Source organism: Oxyura jamaicensis, chromosome 28, assembly GCF_011077185.1.
Source record: "Oxyura jamaicensis isolate SHBP4307 breed ruddy duck chromosome 28, BPBGC_Ojam_1.0, whole genome shotgun sequence".
Lineage (NCBI taxonomy): Eukaryota > Metazoa > Chordata > Aves > Anseriformes > Anatidae > Oxyura > Oxyura jamaicensis.
In genome coordinates, this window is record NC_048920.1 from 5,294,115 (window position 1) to 5,315,098 (window position 20,984).

General features: G+C 49.9%; 1 protein-coding gene across 3 annotated transcripts in view; it reads left to right on the plus strand.

The window, feature by feature from the left end:
- The window catches only part of ADAMTS10 (ADAM metallopeptidase with thrombospondin type 1 motif 10), a 62,609-nt gene that overhangs the window by 16,752 nt on the left and 24,873 nt on the right, over positions 1-20,984 (plus strand). For all 3 annotated transcript variants that reach the window (XM_035348342.1, XM_035348344.1, XM_035348343.1), the window contains exons 3-8: positions 3,439-3,778; positions 9,412-9,776; positions 14,598-14,757; positions 16,557-16,774; positions 17,996-18,079; positions 18,460-18,605. In XM_035348342.1, the coding sequence (XP_035204233.1) occupies positions 3,691-3,778; positions 9,412-9,776; positions 14,598-14,757; positions 16,557-16,774; positions 17,996-18,079; positions 18,460-18,605 (1,061 nt within the window). In that variant the 5' untranslated portion in view covers positions 3,439-3,690. The remainder of the gene's footprint in view (positions 1-3,438; positions 3,779-9,411; positions 9,777-14,597; positions 14,758-16,556; positions 16,775-17,995; positions 18,080-18,459; positions 18,606-20,984) is intronic.

The window sequence follows — 20,984 nt, forward strand, 5'->3', positions numbered from 1 at the left end:
AGTTGGATGAGAAACCTGGAACCCGCCGGGTCCTGCATCTTTAAAAGCATTTAAATTCCTCTTCTCTGCACTAGGAGGCACCTTGAACCTTCCTCTTGGCCCCGGCCAGGGCCCATCTGCTTCCTATTACCTTCCCATAAAGCTGCCTCACCAGCCAAAAAGCCAGGCTTTCAGGGAATTCTGTCTGAAGCCCTGATGTTGAAATTAGTAACAGTTGTCATCTGTTTTTCTTTTTTCTCTTTTCTTTATTCCAGCTTGAATTTTACCCCTCTTCTCCCCCCTTCTTGAGTGTTTTCAGTGTCGGAAGAGGAAACCTTGAGTCCAGCCGCAAGCTCGTGCGGCATCACCTCTCCGTGGTCCTCGTCAGCCCGGTTCTCTGCTCCCGCTGTCCCTGCTGCTCCTGCGGAACGGGGCAGGCAGCAGCCTCCTCGTGCAGGCGGCTCAGCCCACGGGTTCACACAGTGAAGCCACCTTGGCTCTGGGAGTGGGGAGCGTCAGCCGCTTGCAGGGTGCCTGCCAAGGACAACGAATTCCTCGGGAAGGAGCAAATCGCAACCGGCCCAAGCGAGGGAGGCACGAGACCGGGAGAGGTCACCCCGTACCCTGGGCCTCCCTCAGCCACGGCCGGTCTGTCCCGCAGGACCCTGGGGTCCCCGAGAGCGCCCATGCCTGCCGACCACTGCCCTTTGGGAAGCGAAATGTGAAAACTGAGGTTATGGAAAACTTAGTGCATGTTGAAGAAGCCATGGAGCCCTCGTCCTTCCCACTTGTTTCCTCTCTCCCCTGCGTTTCTGGTCTGTCTCTTGCATGATACGGTCTTGTTGGAGCCTCGGAAGTCGAGTGCTGCTGGAGAGGGGCCGTGTTCCCCTTGCCGTGTGCAGGAATCGGAGCTGGGGCCCTTCCCCCACATCAGCTTACGGGAACTTTGCAGCTGTAATTCCTAACATGTGGCGCTCCAACCAGAGCTCCTTCCCCGAGGTCAGGGGGCTGCGGGCTCTTGGTGCCAGCAGCTCCCTCCCAGCTCTCAGGGCCTGGGGCTGCCACAGTGTAGGCAGAGGGGAGGAGAGGCTGCTGCTGTCATTTGGAGTCGTGGAGAGGAGGAAGGACGGGAAATAATGACATCCTTGAGGAAGCTGATTCAACAGCTGAAAAACACGAAAAATTAGTAGTGTAAAGTGCAGGAGAAAATATACTTCAGCTGAACAGCTTTATGTCCCATCTGACCTTGGAGCAGTGACAGAAATTGAAAACTGGAATCTCAAGCTTTAATAGATTCTGAAAAATGCTGACCTAGGAGAGTGCTGCAGCTTGTTGGGCTTTAGTTTTGACTTCTGCCTTTCTCGTTTCACTTTCTGCAGCCCTGCAGGGAATTGAGACGAGCTAGTCCGTGGTGCTTAGCTACACACCACTGCTGCCCTTGCTTTGCCCTCTCTGCAGCACAGCTGGGAGGTGGCATGGTGGAGGATAACCTGCACTGGGTGACTGTGGTCTTGGGGCCCCACCGTACTGCTCATTGCATCCCTGTGTCATGGTGGCAGATGGTAGAAGGTCCTGCCAGCCCTCCTGCCTCCACTTCCTGATGGTACATGGAAATACCATCGCTGCTGAGCAGAGTAGCACGAGATAAGGCCTTGGCCTTAGCCTTACAGGGTTGTTCTCCGGTCAAGCACTTGATTTTCATGGCTGCTGATGTTGTGTGCAGTCTTTGAGGTAGCTGCTGGGGGTGTCTTGCTCTGGGTTTTGCAGAAGCCAACCTGGCATGTGGCTGGGGAGACCAACCCCAGGCATCATTGATGGTCTTTGGCCATTTTTAACTGTAAATAAACAGTTAAAAGTCTTAATGCTTAAGTTATGGAGTTCAAAAATGTGATTTAAAGACACAGAGTTAATCCTCACAACTTTTTTTGTCTGGCAGGGAAATACCATTAGGATAGATTCCTTTTGATTAATACTGGGGCAGGAATCACCTCTGATTTCTTAGCATGCCTCACCTGTGTATTCTGGCCTGCAATGTGTGTTACTCCAAGCTTCTACAGCCCAAGTAACTGCATAGTAAAGGCAGGAGAACAGAACTAAAAATAAGTTGCAGCCTTCTCCGAGGACAGGAGGTGAAAGGGTCTGTGGCAGGAGTGAGGAGGGATGGGTCTCCCCTGCCCCACAGCCTGGCTAGTAGCTGGCCTTTGCTTTTCTAAACGTGCAAGAGCAGAGCGGGGCGTTGGTTCATAACATTATTCCCAGTGTTTCCTTAATGGAATGAAGACCACACACAAGCCATCCCTGTTGACACCTTTGCAAAAACCACCATCCTCTGGCCGAGCCTCACGTACATTCCCAAGCACATCTTCCTTGAGCTCCAGAGTGTCCCCTCCTCACCCTGCAGTGCTTGAGCCCAGGTTCTGCTGTGGAGCCACGTGAGCTGTAGCTGCGGTACCGATCTGAAGTCAGATGTTGGTATGGGCTTAACCATGACACCACCATAGTTCTTCTGTGGGAACATCTGTATTTTGCTACAGGGCTTCTCTCAAGCAGGGCATTGCTCTTCAGATACTTGGGATTCTCCAGGCAGTAGATGTGGGCCATGTTCATTGCATACATTATCTAATTGCTCGATAGAAACAAAAAACCACAGCTTTATGCAACTCTCCAGCACTATGTGAGTGAGTTTTGTATAATTGCCTCAAACTGAGTGGAAATTATCTGCAAGCCAAAAATCTTTCACTGAAACAATTAGCAAGTAATTTTAAATAACAAGTACTATTGGAATCTCATGATCCATTTGTGGATAGAGCTGAGGATAAATGGTGAGTTCACTGAATGGGTTCATTGTTTTGAATTGCTTCTTTAGGTTTAGCCAGTATTGTCAGAGGGCAAGTGCTCTTCTCTCAGTGCAGTGGTGATCCCTAAAGTGTGCTTTAAAGCCAGGGAAATTGAAATAGAATTTTTAGGTCACCACTTGCTACCACCCTGAATTCTTTCATTTCCTATTTTCCTCTTTAAAAAATCAGGTAACTGAGATCAGGTAACTGTTTGTTCTTCCTTATGGGCATCGTCAGCAGGACAAATTGTTCCCATTTATTCCGAGCCTCCTTTCCTCCTGCAGCATGAGGTGTACACCAGTTCCAATCCCAATTCAGGCTGCTGGAGCAGTGCAGGGCTGCACTGTGACAGAGTTCACCTATGGCAGAGTGTGGGGGTGCACAACATAATGTGACTTTCTGATGTTGCGAACTGGTTCAGTTAGCTGAATTTGCATTTTCTACACATCCTTTTCTCCCCTTCCTTTTAATTTCTTTCCATCTCTCTTATGCTTGCTCTTCCTTTCTCTAGGTTGTCTTTCCTTGTTCATCCACACACCATTTTACCCCATGCATCTTTCTACTTTGTCCTGTTTCCCCTCTCTCCTCCTCTCCTGTTCATTTGTCACCCTTTCTTCCACAGGGGGCAATGCCACCGAGAACCTTTGATTTCAATTAGCCCATGTTGACACCATTGCACCAGCCCGGGCACAGCGTGCTGCAAAGACACCGTCAGCCTCACTGCTTTGGAGAGCACGCGGAGTGGCTGAGGATGCATGTGGAGGAACTGAGGACTCCTGTCTCTACATAAGCGGTGGCTGAGAGAGAGACATGTTGGGACAGCGCCCTTCCAGCTGGCACAATAGTCCCTGCACTGAGACAAGCGTCGCTAACTATGGCAATCGCTTGGAGGCTTCTCATGTGGACAGTCATCTTCACCGCAGCCCTCTGCAACTTTCTGGGTTACACGTTCCAGTCGCAAGGTAAGGATTGCTGTGGGGAGGGGACTGGATCTGCTTGCATCAGCTGGCAGAAAAGCCCTAGTGCTGACCCCAGGGGAGGCATTAGGGTGACGTGCTGGGGAGTGGGTGGAGGCACCCTGACCTCTGCTCAGTGTGCTGCAGCAGAACGCCTACTGCTGAATTTGCAGGTGTTTTCCTTTGGCCTGTGAGGAAAGCATGTGCTTTGCTCTCAGATGTTACGCTCCTTGACTTTTTGCAGGAGTCCAAGCAGTAGGGTCTGTATAAGATGAGAGCCACATACAGGCTCAGGAGGCAGAAGGGCCCGTGGTAGCAATGGAGGAGGCTTCCCTTCCAGGCAGCTGGAGCAGTGCACCTTTGCGTGAACAGAGGCTTTGCTGTGCGTAGGAGGTCTGCGTGTGCTTGCGAGTGGTTCTCTGCATGTGCAGGGACAGAGGTCTCTGCTGGAGGTAGAAACTTTGGACACAGCTATGGGCCTGGACAGGTACCTGCTGCTGGAGGAGCAGTTGGAGTTTGTGCACACGTTTCTCTAAGCGATACTGTTAGCAAACATTCAAATCCATTCTGGCATAAATGTTTTATACCTGTCTTACGTCTGTGTCTTTCTGTTGAGCCTATGTTTAACACAGCTTGTGTTTTAACACAGATTTTAACACAAGTTTTTAATACAGATAACACAAGTTATCACAAGGAAAGTGGGACATGTTTCTCCTGCATATTGGTAGCTTTAATTAAAGAGTAATTAAATCGCTTAATACTAACTAGCTTTTGTAACCATTTCTGAAGAGACAATATGAACACTACCATTAGGAGATAGAGGTAAGAGAGAGAAGGAGAAAGAGCTGCAAAGTTAGACATTTATCCGTACAAGGTGTTAATACCTCAGCAATACCAACGCACAACCATAATTCTGAAATCCTGCGTGTGCCCAGGTTAACTGCAGCAGGGCCAGAGCCAGTGGTAGTCTGAGGTCATTGCATAGTACAGTGTCATCAGGCTGTAGTTACAATGGCTATGGGTTGTCTTGTGAAGCCAAACTGGAAAGAGGAACAAAAGCAACCCAAAGCCACGTACTGTCCAGGTCTGAGCACCATCTTGTTGCTAAATCTGAGGCACTATCATATTGCAACTTGCTCTGTGTGAAATGAGAGGCAGTCAAATACAGAGCTGTGCACTGTGCAGGCACTGTGCAACGTGCAACATTACACAGGCAGATTTTCTTTAATCTGAAACAAACACGGTTTCTAGTCCTTCTAGCCAAAGCCTCTGGCAGTGCCTGTTGTGACTGTTCTGGGCCTCCTGCATCCATCAGTTCGCACCTCCCTCCATCTGCAGTGCTGTGCTCACTGTACTAGCGACGCTTTGACGAGGACTTTGCTGCCAGATTGCCTCCATCCTGACTCACAGCAGCTAAAATCTTCTTTCACTCACGAGTCCCTGAACTGTTTGTTAATACACCTCAGTCTGAACCCATGGGCTTGCTGAAATGACACTTAGTATGTCTGCGCTGTCCTAGATCCCAGACTGGGCAGTGGACAAGGCTCGGCCCCTGATGCCGCTGGGAGTGCAGTGCCATAGGGGAGGGCAAGCAGCGGTCAAGACAAGGCTTGAATCACAGAATTGTAGGGGTTGGAAAGGACCTCAAGAGATCATTGGGTCCAACCCCCACCCCGGTGAAGCCCAGCTACTGCCTGGCCCCATGGGCCAGGCTGCCCTGTGGGCCCCTCTTGCTGTCAGAGCGCTTTTCTAGGCTCTCTGCATCCTGAACTATTGGTGTCAGGCTGCTAATGATACTCAGCACTTTTCTTCGTGCTGCTACGGTAGTAAGTACATAATACTCACAACACCCTTTCAAGAGGGTGAAGTAATGTTATCTTCTCTTAGCAGTTGGAGCCATGGAGGATAAAAGCCAGTGTTTTCAACAAGCCACTGATTTTGGCCAGAAATAGTTGTCCAGGCAATCTAGCGAGTTAGCGATAGAGCAGGATTCATGTGCCCCATGTGCAAACTCTAGCTCAGTGTATTTATTTTGTGCAGGAAAAAGATTAAGGTATTACAGTCATAAGCTGTAATTATGTGTATGGGAAACAGTAGCCCAACGTTGAAGGCCTCTCCATGTCAGCAGAGATGTAACGAGATTCAGAAGGTAAACAACACCTTGTGTAAACTCAGGCTGTGCTTTTAAACAGTACAGAGAATTGCAAGTGAAACAATTGAGCAAGGATTCAGCACATACCCACTGTTGCCGAATGGTATTTAATCAAAAGGAAATTTTCTTCTAGAGCCTTAGTTTAATTTTAGTGATAGATTATACATTCTCTGTTTTGTAGAACATTAAATGAGGCTAATCTCACTGCTTCTGGCTCACTTACAAATCAATGCACCCATGGAAGATGTGTCGAGGCTGCCACAGTGCCAGGGCAGCTTGAATCCACAGGGTCCCATAGCGTTTTCCCCAGCCATCCTCTGTGAATTGTCTGGGCTGCAGCTGGGGCTCCTCTTTGCTTTGGTGACAAGATGAGAGCAAACATCTGCTTCCTTTTCATCCTTTAAGTGGTTCTGTAATGACAGAGGCAGTGATGAGAACAAGCAAGGAGGAAACAAAATCCTCCCTCCTTGGCCTTCACCTTCCTTCTCTTTTTGTTCAGCTTATCCCCTACCATCTCTGGGCTCCTGCTTCCTCTTGTGCATGCATTTCCCCTTCTCTGCTGTGCTTGCCCCTACAGATGTGTGCTGCCTTTCCATTAGGAGGTGGGGCAGCGAGGTGCCTTTCATCTCCGTTCTTCCCCCCCACAAAAAAAAAAAAGTTTCAGCTTCCCAGCTCCCTAGCTCCCTGGGTGCCCAGTTCTGGGCAGGTTTTCCTGCAGAAAGGCTTTTTATAGTATCTCTTCTGAAGCAGTGCGACAGCTATCTGGAAACACCAGGCTGCTAATCACCAGTGCAAACCCGTCTGATAGAGTGGATTCAACACTACACATTTCAAGCCAAGATCTATTTATAGAGTATGGAGTGGCTGAGAGGGCAGAGGGAACGTGGTGGCTTTTCTGGATGGAAGGAAGGGCAAAGCAGTGCCATTACTGACGTTGGGAGCTCCTAGTGTGATCCATAGCATGGGGGAGTGGCATGACAAAGGCAGGGATGAATAAATGAGGGAGTTAGAGAACATCTGTGATGCTGTTGGATGAACGTGAAATTAGTACGCAAGCTTAGGGAGTAAAGAGATACTAATCTCTTAAAGCCTTGTCTAATCTTACAATTTAGAGGAGAGGAAGGAGCCAGAGGTAATGCTGGATGAAGACACTGTCTTTTTCCTTGTGTTAGAAGTTTATCTTCCTTATTTTTGGCATCCCCACTCTAAAGGATCCATTCCTAAAATATTTGTGTGGTGCAGGGCACTACTCTCAGCTCACTCTTCCTGTGCCTCAGTTTCCAGGGTAACATCCCTGCGGATGCACAGCGGCCTGCACTGCAGCAAGAGCAGGCTCTCACACACAGCCTGAGCCCCAGGCCCTGGACACTTCCCTTCTGGATGTACCTTGCAGGTCAGGATTGGAGACTGCCGCCCAGGGTACCAGGCCCTCCTCTAGACGCTGGGTGCACAAACCTCCTTCTGAGTCACTCTTTTGCAGTCCACATGGACTGCAGGAAGGAAAAAAGAAAAATAAAACGCTTCCGATACCAAATTTTTCCAAGCCTGAAATCATTGCTTAAGTGCAAGTAGTCATACTTGTTTGCCCGGCTGCATCGCGCACGAGGCGGTGTGATGCAGGGGAAGCTGGAGCACAGGAAGTTAAAAAAGCTAATAATTACTTCTGGCTCGTTGAGCCAAGGGAGAGGTTCCAGAGGTGCTTATGGGTTTGGAAGGTTGGGAGCTAACCCCTAAACCCAGCTGGTGGGAAGGACTGTCCCATTAGTGGTGGCCAAGGAAACCACTTGGTCAAACTCCCACACTGGAAAACACACTAGAGGAAAAGGAAACTTTCCAGTGCTACCATGCGGTGAGAGTGTAATCGGGAGTCCAAATTTGTGATGGCTGGGAAGGCTTTGAAGATGAGTGCTGTGGAGCCAGGCAAAAAGCAGCCACCCTGGAGCAGCCTGGCCTCCCCTGTTTGCTTAGGAAACAGCTACGCATAGGGTATAGGAAGCACAGTAACATTCTTCCAGCAAGAAGAGGGTAAATCCTCTCCAACTCCATTCCATTGGGGTTAAGAAGAAAACACTGTGATGGGAGGAGCTGTCCTATCCACTTCTTTTTTTTTTTTTTTTTTTTTGCATCTTCTGCTAAGACCTCCAGTACTGAGGCACACAGAGATGGCTAGACTACTGATCAGATCCACTCTGGCAATCCCTGTGACATTTTGCTTATAAAACATGCGATTTCTGTAGAGGTTGCAGAGTGCCAATTTCTTTGACAGCCAAAAGCATTGTGTTACTTTGTGAGCGCAGTCAGACATTTAGGACAGTGACCTTGTCAGAGTACATTTCCTAAGTGGTATGAGACAGCCTCAAAAGCTCAAGTGCCCCAAGAGGAGGTGATAAGTCAAACCGATAGGATAAAGAGCACCAGGCTGGTGAGCTGGGAAGGCAGGGTGGGGCAAAAGATAGAGGCCTGGCTGGTAAGTCGGGATGTCTGACTTCTTTTCTTGCTACCTTTTTAGCACAGCTGGGGAATTCTGGTTACCTTTTTGTTACTTTGATTGCAAAGGCATTGTCTTGCTGCCTCTTTAAAGGATGTCTCATACCTAAGGCACTAATAAGCCCATGACCCAAGAGGCTAGTGTAGGGTTGATATTATGCAAGTCATCAAAAAGCAGGGTCAACAGGTCCATGTGGCAGTTGCAGATACTCTAAAGAACCCCACAATATCTTAGCAAGACTGTCATCTCCTGAGAAATTGTCCCTTCTGTGTTCAGGTATGCGTTGAAGTTAACTTACTGTTAGCTTTGTTACTGAAGAGATCCAGTCAGAAATAACCCTCCAAACCACAGAGCATGGCTCTGTACAGTCTGGAGTCCCTCTGCCCACTGGAGATGGAGAGGTGAGGGACAGTCCAGGTCCAGAGCCAGAATCTGTCTGTCCTGAACAGCCTCTTGGACCAGTCTGGTTCTCTTTTTCACCTGCAGAGGAAGATGATTAGGTTCTGTAGGCTGAAGGCCTTCAAGAATACCCATGATCATGCAGCCTGAACAGAGCAGGGAATACAGGTAGCATGTCCCCATTGTGCGGTAGTTAGAGGCCCCTTGTCCTTCTGCCCATCCTTGCTTTCAGAGATGTCTGTTGCAAGCAGTCACAAGTGAGCTTGGTCAGGCTGGCAGGAAACCACCTGGTTAATCCAGGTCCACATGGGGCAGATGAGTGCTGGAGGGTTGCAGGGGGCTGAGCGGTGAGCTGGTGTCCTGCTGATGTGCATTTTGTTGGCAACATGAGCTGTGTACTTGCTCATGGAAGTGAGCTGGGAATGCTGGCAGCATGATGGCTGGGTTGCAGGATTCTCTGGGTGAGGATGCTGCCTGCCCTGCCCTGGCTGTCACTGTGCTGGTGCTCAGGCACAGCTGGCTCTGTGCTGAAGTTGCTGGTTGTTTTGCTCTGACTCTTTGCAGAATGTCTCTCCTCCTATGTTTGCTTTTCCTCCCCAGAGGAGTTCCTCTCCAGCCTCGATCACTATGAAATTGCATTCCCCGTTCAAGTGGACCAAAACGGGGACTTCCTCACCTTTGACATGAGGAGCCAGCTGAAGCAACGCCCTCGGCGCAGTCTGGGCTCCTTGCCCTACGAGCCACCTGAGCAGCAGGTTTTCTATAAAGTCTCTGCCCATCGAACCCAGTTCCTTCTCAACCTGACACTGCACTCCAACCTGCTGGCTGAGCACTTCACTGTCGAATACTGGAAGAGAGATGGTGTGGACTGGCAACATGATTTCCACGAGGATTGCCACTATGCGGGCCACCTGCAGGATCAGTACCTGAACTCAAAGGTTGCCATCAGCAACTGCAACGGACTGGTGAGTCCCGGAATTTTGCCCAACCAAGGGCACTACTAACAATGAAAGCTGCTCATAAAGCAGAGCAGATTGCAGCTTCTTTGATCTGTGCTATAGAAATGCAACTTGGCTTGGGTCCCAGCAGATGGATCCATGGTGGTGGCAAAGGCCTGTGGTTGGGTGTCAAACTAGGGTATTGCACAATGACATCAAAAGTCAGCTGAGGGTGAAGGCCATGTCCCCTCATTACATTTACATGAGTTCCTCCTCATCCATGTTGGGGCTGTCGTCCAGTTCCTACCAAAGTCAGTGGAAGTTTTTCCATTGACTTTAACTGGAATGGGATAATCCAGGCTCTAGACCATTATTCCAGCTCTTACTGAACTCTCCGGTCCACTTCCAACAGCAACAGCAAAAGATATAAAACATATCATATGTGCTAGTGAGGAAGAAGTGAGGCAGAAATTTCACTGCATGACTAAGAATGTCAAAAGTGCATTCAAATCCTTATAACTGCAGATACATTCCTGGGGTTCCTAGTCACTTCTGTCCAGATTCCAGGAGCTGAAAACATGTTTTCTGGGGAAAAACTAAGCTATTTAATGTTTTTCAGTATGAAAAAAGAGAACATCAAGAGGGGACAAGATGGCATTTGTCAGAGTCAGCAAGGCTGCTGCAGAGAAGGAGGAAATTATCTGTTCTGCATGTTCCCAACAGCTAGGACTAGACATCATGGTCTTAAATATCTGCAGGAAAGCTCAATGGTAGACATTAGTGCTAAGGATAGCTGAGACTAGGTTGCTTTAAGAGTGTATGGCCCCAACATCGTTGGAGATCTTTAAGGGTAGGCCAGACAAATCCCTTTCAAAAATACTCCAGGTATGATTCATTAGCTCTTTCAGCACTGGGAATAGGTTAAGGGCTTCCATTCTATATTTTATGTGATTTTCTGATATTTCTGGCTCACAAAGAGTGTTTCAAGACCTGCCAGATGTAGGGATGGAGCAAACATACCCCATTAGTGAATCCCAAGGATGATGGCTCTCTTGGAGGAGTACCGTGTAGAAAAAGACTCCGTAGGCCAGGTTCGTATTTATGCTACAGCCCCACCTCTTAGCAGTGTGGAAGAGCTTCCAAACAGGAATAAATTCACATTGATTTATTGTTAAATTACATTGCCAGAACAGTGCTGTGGGTTATTAACAGAAATGAGAATCTGACTCATTATATTAGAGTCTAATGTTTCCATCTCACAGCCAAAAATCAGAGCTGCATAAACTCTTGGTTCCTAAGTTAGCCTTTTATTTAGATTTAGGACCTCTGCTGAAGTCCAGGATGATTTATTGATGTTCAGAAAAGAAGAGCTGAAGGGTGAGCTGGACATTGCTGGTCCAGAAAGGATAGCCAGCTTTAGCCTACCTCATGCTTCAGAGGGCTCCAAGTCCAGGGCAAGCAATGACCTGACGGCACTTGCACTGGGATATTTTAGTCAATGGACTGTTTTGCTCTGGAGACATACCAGGGGTTGTCTGGAGGAAAATGTAGCCAGGCACAAAGAGATACAGGGGGTCATCCAGCAACCTCTCATTTCCCTGAACTCTGTCCTCCTGCTGTGGCAAGCTACAGGATTCAGCAAGGAGGGGGTCTTCAGGCTTAGTGAGGACAACAGGTTCAGGAATTTGGCGAAGGTGAGGCTGGAGCTGGCAGTGGGGTCTCTACCTGCCACTTGAGCAGACCTGTGCAGAGCTCTGGCTGATTTTCAGCAAATGAGCCCTCCTGGCTCCACTCCTGCCATCCTCCAGCCTGTGCCCCTCCAGGCAGGCACCAGGTCTACTTAGCAGGGGACAGGCCAGGACAGAAGAGGGTCTCGGGATGTGAGGTCAGGAATGTGCTGACACCTGCCAGCAGGGGACTGGACACTGCAAAACACATCTGCGCAGACCTAACCCCAGATGGAGTTACATGGATGCAGGCTGGAGCTAGTGCTGGTTATGGGGTGACCTGCGCATGGAGGAGAGGGAAGGGGAAGACTCCAGAGAATTGTCCAACGCAAAGACCACGAGAACAGGTAGCAAGTCTCAAGCTGTCCTCCTTCCCTTCTACTCCCCACATCCCTTTACAATTTCTGCATCTGCGAGGCATACCTCTGCAAACCGCTTTGTCTTCAAATGCAACGCACTGTACGACACACCAGCTTTAGGCTGCCGATACCTGGCCATGCGCTGTCAGACATCGCCCACCCTCCACATCTGCCATGCAGCTGGCCCGGCTCGCAGCCGGCATCAACCCACGCGGCTGCACTTCAGCTTGAGCAGGATAGAAGTCACCCAGGCTTAACTTGTCGGAAGTGAAGGGCAAAATGGCCCATTTTCCAAATCATGCGGAGCTGCGAGCTGCCAGCAGGGCCCAACATGAAGCAGCTGGAGCCTGCAGGAGCAGCCTGAGAAGCTCTTGCCTGGCCGGGAGCTGGAAGCCCTGAGTTAAGCAGAGCTGTGTTTCAGCCCACCGGCTGCACGAGAGCCCAAGGACTCGTGTCCTCCCATCAACAAAATTGCAGCTAGGCGTAAACAGCCTTAGGAGAGAAATGTCCCTGTCTTACCTCTTGCGTCAGAGCTCACCAAAGGCTGCTTTAAAGGCAGGGTTCTCAGCCCTTTGCGTCTATGCTGAAACTGTGCTTTCGTCTGAATTGCCCTCCTGAAATCAGCGGGAACATGAGATGTTTGGAGCTCGGCAGATGGCCCCGCTGCTGAGGCTGATGTCAAGCTGTTAAAGTGTGTAAGAGGAGGTGGAAGAGCTGAGCTGCAGTATGTAGCCGTGTCTTTCCTAAGTGTGGTTATAAGTTAATAGGATAAACCATCCTTGCTCTGCAGATGACCTGGGTGAATCACAGACAGGATATCCAGCTTAGCTCCCCCACAAACCACAGAGATCTCTCTCAAGGCTTCTTGCCTCCCCCTTTCAACACGCATGTGTCACATCCACCACCCAGACCTCAGCACTTGGGTTTTGGGTTCAGCAGTGGGGGAGTTTTCAGACTCCTGTGATGGCAGAGCTTTGTTCCCACAGGATATCGGGCAGGTCGTGGAGCCTCCTGCCTCTCATGTGCTCTTCAGAGGCTCCAGGTTTGAGCTGGGAAGGGCCCTTTTCTAGCAGTGTATGGTTTTCAGGCAGGACGTGCTTTCCCCTCCTGCTGCTCTGCCCCAAGCCGGCGGTGACCTCCTTCTCCCCGTCCCGCAATGCCGGCAGCCAGCTGGCTTCGCAGGCCGACACTCGGCTTTCCGCCGGAGCCCTCGCCAGGCTAACCTCACAGTACCTCGCTTGTGTTTGAAAAGGTGGAGCGGAGCCAAGAGCAACAGAGCCTGGTGCAGGAGGAAATCCCCCGGCACTCTGGAGATGGGGACTTCGCTGTGCGCACACTGCCCCAATTCAGCTTTCATAGTGGAGAGGGAGGTGGGGAGAGACCTCTTACGGAGGCAGCGTCCACCCCAGAGAGGCTCTCCCCTGCTTGCCCAGCAGTAATGCTGTTACATAGATGGTTCCTTCCACACAAGGACCTCAAGGTGTTTTACAGAGACCTGCTTCCCCACGCTCCTCCCTGGCAGATCAGGGCTCCTGTCCCTGTTGTGTAGAAGGGCTGTGACATCCAATGGGCAGCATCAGTGCAGAGCGGATGGCAGGATCGGGGGGCTCTGCACCCAGAGCTATGCTTGTGCACAAGAAGTGGAAGGACAGCCAGGTAACATGAGTCTCAGACATTTGGGATCCTTCTTGGCCTGCCTGAGCAAAGTCAGGCAGTTTCTGTGTCTCAGTTGCTCACTGGTGAAGTTCAGCTGATAGAACCACCTTGGTTTCCTGGAGGTAAGACTGAACACCAGGAGAAAGTTGCGGTGGTGATGGGGCTTCTGCTTATGTTGGTCTGGAGGAAGTCTTTTAGGTTGCACAAACCTTTTACCTGGAGGCAAAGCTTGCTGCAAGGATAGGAAAGGATAGGACCAGCCACAGAGGAGACGTGTTGCAAGCAGCTGGTGAATTGGGCTGCTCATCCTGCTATTTCCCTCTCCTGCCAATCATCATGGTCTCACGAGGAGGTGCATTTGCACAGGGCAAAGTCTGGGCTTACAGCCCAGATTCTTTTGGTCACAGAATAAAACAAGGGAGAACAACAAAATATGTGAATAGCTAAATCAACAAAATGGGAACAGAAACAAGATCATCTGGTTGAAATGGCTAGATGGGGTGTAAAAAGGGCAGTGCTGGTGGAGGAGAACAAACCAAACTTTAGGCTGCAGAGAAAGGTTCTGACCCTGAAAATGAGATTTTAAGTCACAAAGATTCGATACATTTCTAAAAAGCCTCTGAACATCTGCAATACTCTGCAGCTCTGTGCCTCAGTTTCTTAGCTGGTGGTAAAGCTCCTGAGCTGCTTCCAAGGGCTCTTTGGTGAGGTTGAAAAGCACAGGAGGTAGATCTGAATGCTAAGTTATGCTGATATTTAAAGATACGGTACTTAGGATCCCACAGATGGCTCTCAGATCAGTGAGTGTCATGGAATAGGAAACAACTTAATTTTGCAAGGAAAGACTGTGATTTTCAGAGTACTCTAATGAGCAGAGAGGCCCCACAGCATCCATGAGCAGCTGGCTCAGTTTGCTCTGGTCCATAGCTTCATATGATTCAGTGTTTGTGTATAAAGGAAGGATTCCTGCACATGCTCTAAGCTGTTTGTCAGTCCCGAGAAATTCAGCGGCTAGCCATCAGAAATTTCATTTTCAGAAAATAGCAGTATGTCTCCCATTGCTCTCCCTACTTGTTTTATTCCTTTCCTTCTCTTTCCTTTCACAGCATGGGGTGATAGTCGCAGATGAGGAGGAATATTTCATTGAACCGCTGAGCCCAGGAGCCAACATCAGCGCAGGGAATGAGGGCAAAGGCAGCCCCCACGTTGTGTACAAGCGATCGTCTCTCCAGTACCCACACATGGATGCAGCCTGCGGCGTGCTAGGTATCTCTGCCCACCAACACATCTTCAGTCCATCCCAGTACAGGCCAGGAAAGTTCCAATAGACCGGGCTGTGAAAGTCCATACTGCCCTCTATGGAAAAAAAAAAAAAAAAAAAAAAAAAAAAAAAAAAAAAAGTTCTCTTGCATTTAAGAAGGTTTTATTTATGTATTTACTTTTACCCACGCAAAGCATTTCTGGTGGCCTGGTCTTTGGAAAGCTCTTATACTCTCTTCTTCACAGCAGGACGTTTAGATTTGTAAATAGAGAGTGGAATAGAGAATAAAAATCTCTTATTGTTCTGACAAAAATCCTCCCGGTTTTGGCCAATTTCGAAGGTATTGAGAAATCATTGTTCACGCATGCTCAGCCTCTTTCCCACATGCCTGTGCCCTTCTTGTCCTTGCCAGAAATCTGTCTATGTCCCAGAGCCTGGGTGAAATCGCTGGCCCCTGTGAATGTACGAAGTTTCTCCGTCTATTCAAATGTTGCGTGTGTGCCAGATGCTGTTCACTCAGTTTACAGAGGCTTCACCTGCCTCTGCACATGGGTCAGCTAGCTTTTTACAGGGTTAGAGTCCAAGACTGCAGAAGCAGAGCTGTTCCCAGTTGCTCATAGCAGCTTTGTGTGTCCCCTGAGGATGTTCATCCAGTCTCCCAGTGCTGATGCTTGACCAGATGAGGAATCACTGCTGGAAGGGATGGAGTCTCTGCAAACACCAGGGCACCACCAGCTTGGTCTGAGCAGAGCAGCAAGCAGTGTCCCCAGATGTGCCAGTGTGTCTGGAGGCAACCTGTGCTTCCCTGACCCAGCTCTTCCCATCCCAGCTCCCAGTTACACTGTGCCAGCAAACTCCCCTTCTCCTGACTCTGCCACATTCTCCATCTTCTAGACAAAAATCAGCCTGTTCCCAGTTGCTTCTTGGAAAGGAAAGACTGTGCAATGGGAGCCACAGGCTAGGTACGGTTCTCTGACAAGCACAGTACAATTGAACCCAGCAAGGACACCCATCCCCTCACCCTGTGGGCTGGACCAGTCCCAACAAGCTCAGTGCACACTGTGGATTCCTTCTGATCATCCCAAAGGGCTGGAGCCGTGATGTGTCCATCTTCCCAGTCTCGCTGGGTATCAGAGCAGAGGATGCTGATTCAGCCTCCCCACAGGGCAGCAGCAGTTGTAACCCTCCCAGACAGCTCTCCTGCCCTACAGCAGGAGCCAGGCCATGGAGCCAGAGCTGTTGGCTCTGCTGGGGATATCTCTATAGTCAGGTTGGTAGCACCTGAAGCCTGGATTGAAGTCCTACAAGCCTGCTGCTGCTTTGAAGGTGCAGCTGTGTCTGTGGAGGAAAAGCCAAGTCCTAAATTCGGATTCTGGCAGGAAAAGGAAAGAGGAAATGATCTGCAATGGCTTTATTGTCAGATTATGTCTGTGTAGTATCTAAGTCCACAGGCTCTTCCCTATGACCGAGTTGAGGACAGGGCCTTGCAGCGCAGAGGCAGCAAAGCGTGTGGTGGAGGCGGTGGTGCTGGCCTGCAGCAGGATGGGCACACACCTTCCCACATGGCGCATAGGCAGGAGGGCAGCAGGATACCAGGCATGGCCCTGGTCTGCAGTAGGAAGTGCTCATCAAACTGGGACCAGGACTGGGTGTGTTTGCTGGGTCTAATGTGTGGTACGTAATAAGCCTTGCAATGCTTTTCCTTTCCAGCACTGAAAGCGAGCTTAATAGTGTCCACCTCGCACCTCTGTATGCTGCTGAAACACTGCTGGAAGGTAACAGAAAAATCTCTTTCCCTCCTCAGATGAGAAGCCCTGGAAAGGGAGGCACTGGTGGCTGCGGACACTGAAGCCCTCCCCGCTGAAGCCATCAGGCAACCACAGCCAGCGAGGCCAGCTGCCCCTGAAGAGATCCGTCAGCACGGAGCGCTACGTGGAGACCCTAGTGGTGGCTGACAAAATGATGGTGGGGTATCACGGCCGGCGGGACATAGAGCAGTACATCCTGGCCATCATGAATATTGTAAGTGTTATAACCACATCATGAACCTTGGGAGACCCCAGGGGCTCATATACCCAGCAGCACAGAGCAATCTGTAATAAATCCTGTTCTGAACCCCAAATGTCTCGGTTTGGCAAAGGGTACTGCATGCTTTTCCTGCAAGACAACAAGTAGGATGAAGGGAGCACAGTGGAGAAATGAGATCTATCTGTTTCAGGATTGCAGTGTCTTCTTCCTGGGCAGCAATCCTGACACTGCTCCAGAGCAGTGATTCTCCAAAGCCTACAGGGACTCTGTTGTACAGGGGGAGGCACCTTAGGAGTGGTAAACTCTGGCCTGTCTGACCATGCTACAGGACAGATCTGGACTGGGAGAACAAAGCCCTTCCTTTGAACAGCATCTCTCATCTCAAATTAGCATTGCAAATGGGGCCAGCCAAGCTGAGAAACACATGGGAAAGCATAAGGACAGTCAGCTCTCACACTTGGGGTCTGATCAGCATGAAGGGTAAGGAGAAATACCCCCTGTTCTTCCATACAGTGCTGCCTACATCTCTGGGTTACTGCAGAGGAGCTTCCTCTGCAGCATCATGTTTGGGTCATTGCTGGCAGCAGGATACCAGCCTAGATGCATTAACAGCCTGAATAATGTCATGCTGTGAGTCCTCCTGTGAGGTGAGATAGGCTTAGAGGTTATCCATCAAACCTATGAAAGCTCCTCTGTGATGGTTCTTTGTCCTGTCCTCTGCAGGATCTCTTTTCATGGCTTCCTCAGTTTGCATTTCTAAAGCAGATGCCAGATTTTAAAACAATACAGTTTCTAACTGTTTCATCTGCTGTAAAACACCCACCCTGTGCTGTCTGGTTCCCTGCTGATGGGCAATCAGCAAAGCTTCATCCCCGTGGCTGCATAATACCAGAACCACAGGGTTTCCTCACCTGAGCTATGGACAAAGGAGCAGGTGCTGCGGGTTCCCACCTTCATTGTTGCAGGCTCCCCAGCAGGAGACACCACAGTCTGAACGTGGTTTAGGAAGTGTTGCTGTCCAAATAGTAACATGGAATCTCATTCTGTTTCCACTTCCTAAAAGGGATTGTGTTTAGACCCACGGCTCATGCAGATGAATGGTGCTGTTTCCCTCTGGCGGGTGCCCAACGTGTGCCTGCTCTGAGCTGACTGCACTGCCACTCAGCTAGCGAGCTCATTTTTAAGACTCGTCTTTTCTTGTTTCTTGGAGGTCAGGTTGCCAAACTTTTCCAGGACTCAAGTCTGGGCAATATTGTCAATATCCTGGTGACCCGGCTGATTCTCCTCACTGAGGATCAGGTAAGGTGGGCTTTGCCAAGCTGCTTCCATCATGCTGCTGCATTCCCTTCGCAGGACTGTGTGTTCTTCCTGGATGGCACCCCCAGGAGGTCCCCCCAGTGCAGTCTGCAGGGTACACCATGCCCTCCCAAAGGCAGCTGGGGCCTGGTTTCAGGCTTTGGGCTGGGAACCTCTGGGTGTCTGAGGACTGTTTATATGATAAAGTGGCTTTAGGGGGGTTTAAGAAGCTTTAGTCCCCCCTAAAGTCTTGCTTCCTCATGAAGCAAGGGCATCTCTCAGGGCATCTAGACTGATTTCAGTGCTGTGCTAGCATGGAAGTTGTCAGTGCCTTCACATCAGAGCTCCTCTGGGAACATGCTGTTGTATTGCTTCCATTCCAGCCCACACTGGAGATTAACCACCATGCTGGGAAATCCCTGGACAGCTTCTGCAAGTGGCAGAAATCCATTGTGAACAGGAATGGCAACGGGAATGCTATCCCCGAGAATGGCATAGCCAACCACGACACCGCAGTGCTGATCACCAGGTAAGTCTGATCCCAGCCTTGGCAGCGCTTATGGGGGTGTCTTCTGTGCAGCTGGCCTCTGTCCAAGCAGTTCATCCAAGGTTTCCTTCCCATATGCTCCCCCACAAGCTGGCCTGGCAGTGGCTGTTCCTCAGACCAGCCATGTGTCAGTTCCCTTGCAGCAATGCAGATTGCTGCAGTTCAGATAACCATCCTCCTCCTCCTTTGTCTTCCCTCCATCTTCCTTGTGCTCTCAAGGAGCTTAATTTGCAGCCACAGGTATTTGTGCACCAGCAAATCCATGGAGTACAATGTACAGCAGTGTGTGGTGTGCATGGGAACCCACCCCAGAGCCCTTGGACATCAAGCATCCTACTGAGACAGAGAGCCTGATCTGCCTCCACTGTGACAAGTGGAGAAGAGGATACAAGTGAGACCTGAGCATCACGACAATGATGGAATGTCTGCAGCCAGTACTGGATCTGCCTCACCTCATTATAGGTGCCTGTGTGTAGGGCTGAGCTCTCTCGTTGGTAGCTGATAGATCACTGTTGAAGTGACTTAATCCCGTCTCTTCCCTGGAAGAGCAGTCCTGTCCTGGAGATGCTTGTCTCTCTCCACTCCTGTACCAACAGTCTAGGGCAGCAGGTTAAGCTGGCTGCTGGATTAGACCTCCTGCACTGGATGAAGGCATCTGAACCTGCACATGCAGGACAAGTAATCCCCATCAGAATAGAGAGATGCTTGAGCCTGGAACAGCAGAGGGTACAGAGGGATGTCTGGAAGGGCAGAGGATGATGAACAGAAAGCTGGAAGGATGAAGCACATAGAGGGGATGGCTGGGAGGATGGAAGGTGCCAGGAAGCCAGCTCTCAGCACCTGGACACCAGCTGCACCCTGGGCACAAGAGAGCCAGTGGCCACATAAACGCTGCTTGGGCAGAGGGGTAGCAGCCTGAGGAAGAACCCTAGAGGCAAGATTTGGTTGCACTATTTTTTTCTCCCTATTAAGTAATGGAGGAAAACCATACAATGGAAGTGCTGAAGAGGGGAGCCTCCAAGCAGCAGCTGGTTTTGCTGGTGCCATGCTCACACTCTGGTTTCCAGTGGCTGCAGGAGCTGTGTGCGTCCCAGGGAGCCCTTGAGAGCCTTGCAGCACCGGGGGGAGCAAATGAAAGGCCTCCTTGGCCCCATCCTCACCATCCCAGGGCTGCAGCCTCTGCTTTTCCTCCACACGTGCAGGATGCAAACGCCGACTCCGAATTCTTCGGCCATGCACCAGATGTTCGAGCAACTCGCCACCCAGCTGCTTGGACAGCACCAGCACATCCGGCCCCATCACTAATAAATTCCTGTCTCCCAATAACATCTTGCTATGCTGCGGGCTTTTTTCTCTTGCGGAGACGTGTCAAACAGAGCCTCGGAAGGCTTTCACGTATCCACTTGAAACAAAGCAACAAATGTTTTTCACTCAGTTTCCTGTTGGGGTGAGAGGTTTGGACACTTCCAAAGAGCACCAGGGGCCAAAGGGACATGAGCCATCATCAGGAACATGTTGCACTTAACACGTCATGTGCTGTCAACTTGCTTCTTCCCTGCTTTTGGCCCTGTGGGTCCACTGGGGTGAGTGGTGTCAGAAGGTCCTGCTGCTCCTGCAGGAGTCCCCCAGGCCCACACCACCATCAGCAGCCTTGCTGTCCCAAGCCCAGCTCATGCTCAGGTTGAAATGCACCTCGTGGTCAAGGAGCAGCGCCAGCAACCCAACTGCTGCCACTGGTCCCCCTGCCTGCTGGCTCCACATGGATTTGAGGGTAACGTTGCCTCTTTCAACCAAGGCTTTGCAAAGACCCAAATGTTTGAGTCTGAGGACAGGGCAGGACATGGAGAAGGTATGTAAACAGAGGCAGGGAGAGCATGCAGCTCATCTCCACAGTTAAATGATAATATTCACCCTCTGGCCCAAACAGGTATCTTCTGAAGATGCTGCCAGTGTCCTTTTACTAGGGTAATGCATTTCGGTGTGGAAGAGGTTTTACTTTGCTGTCCTTGTTTAGCTTTTCCTTGTAGGCAGCTAATGATGTGCAGTCAGTTCCTTGATGCAATGGCTGGAAGTGGAGGCCAGGAACAGAGGGAAGAGCCATCTTGAATCAACCCATATTGAATTTGTTTGGAAAATTCTCAGTAAAGAACTAAACTGAAAAAAAAAATGTAAAAGATCACTTTAGCATTTTAATGAAACTAAAGTGGATTGTGAAATTAAACATTTTCAAATTAAATTTTTTCTTGTTTTAAAAAATAAAATAAAAACTACATATTTGATTGATACGATTTATTGCAACAGACCTAAGTCAACAGACATGAGGCTGGACCTGTCCTCATCATCTGGGGCAGTTCTGTGAGC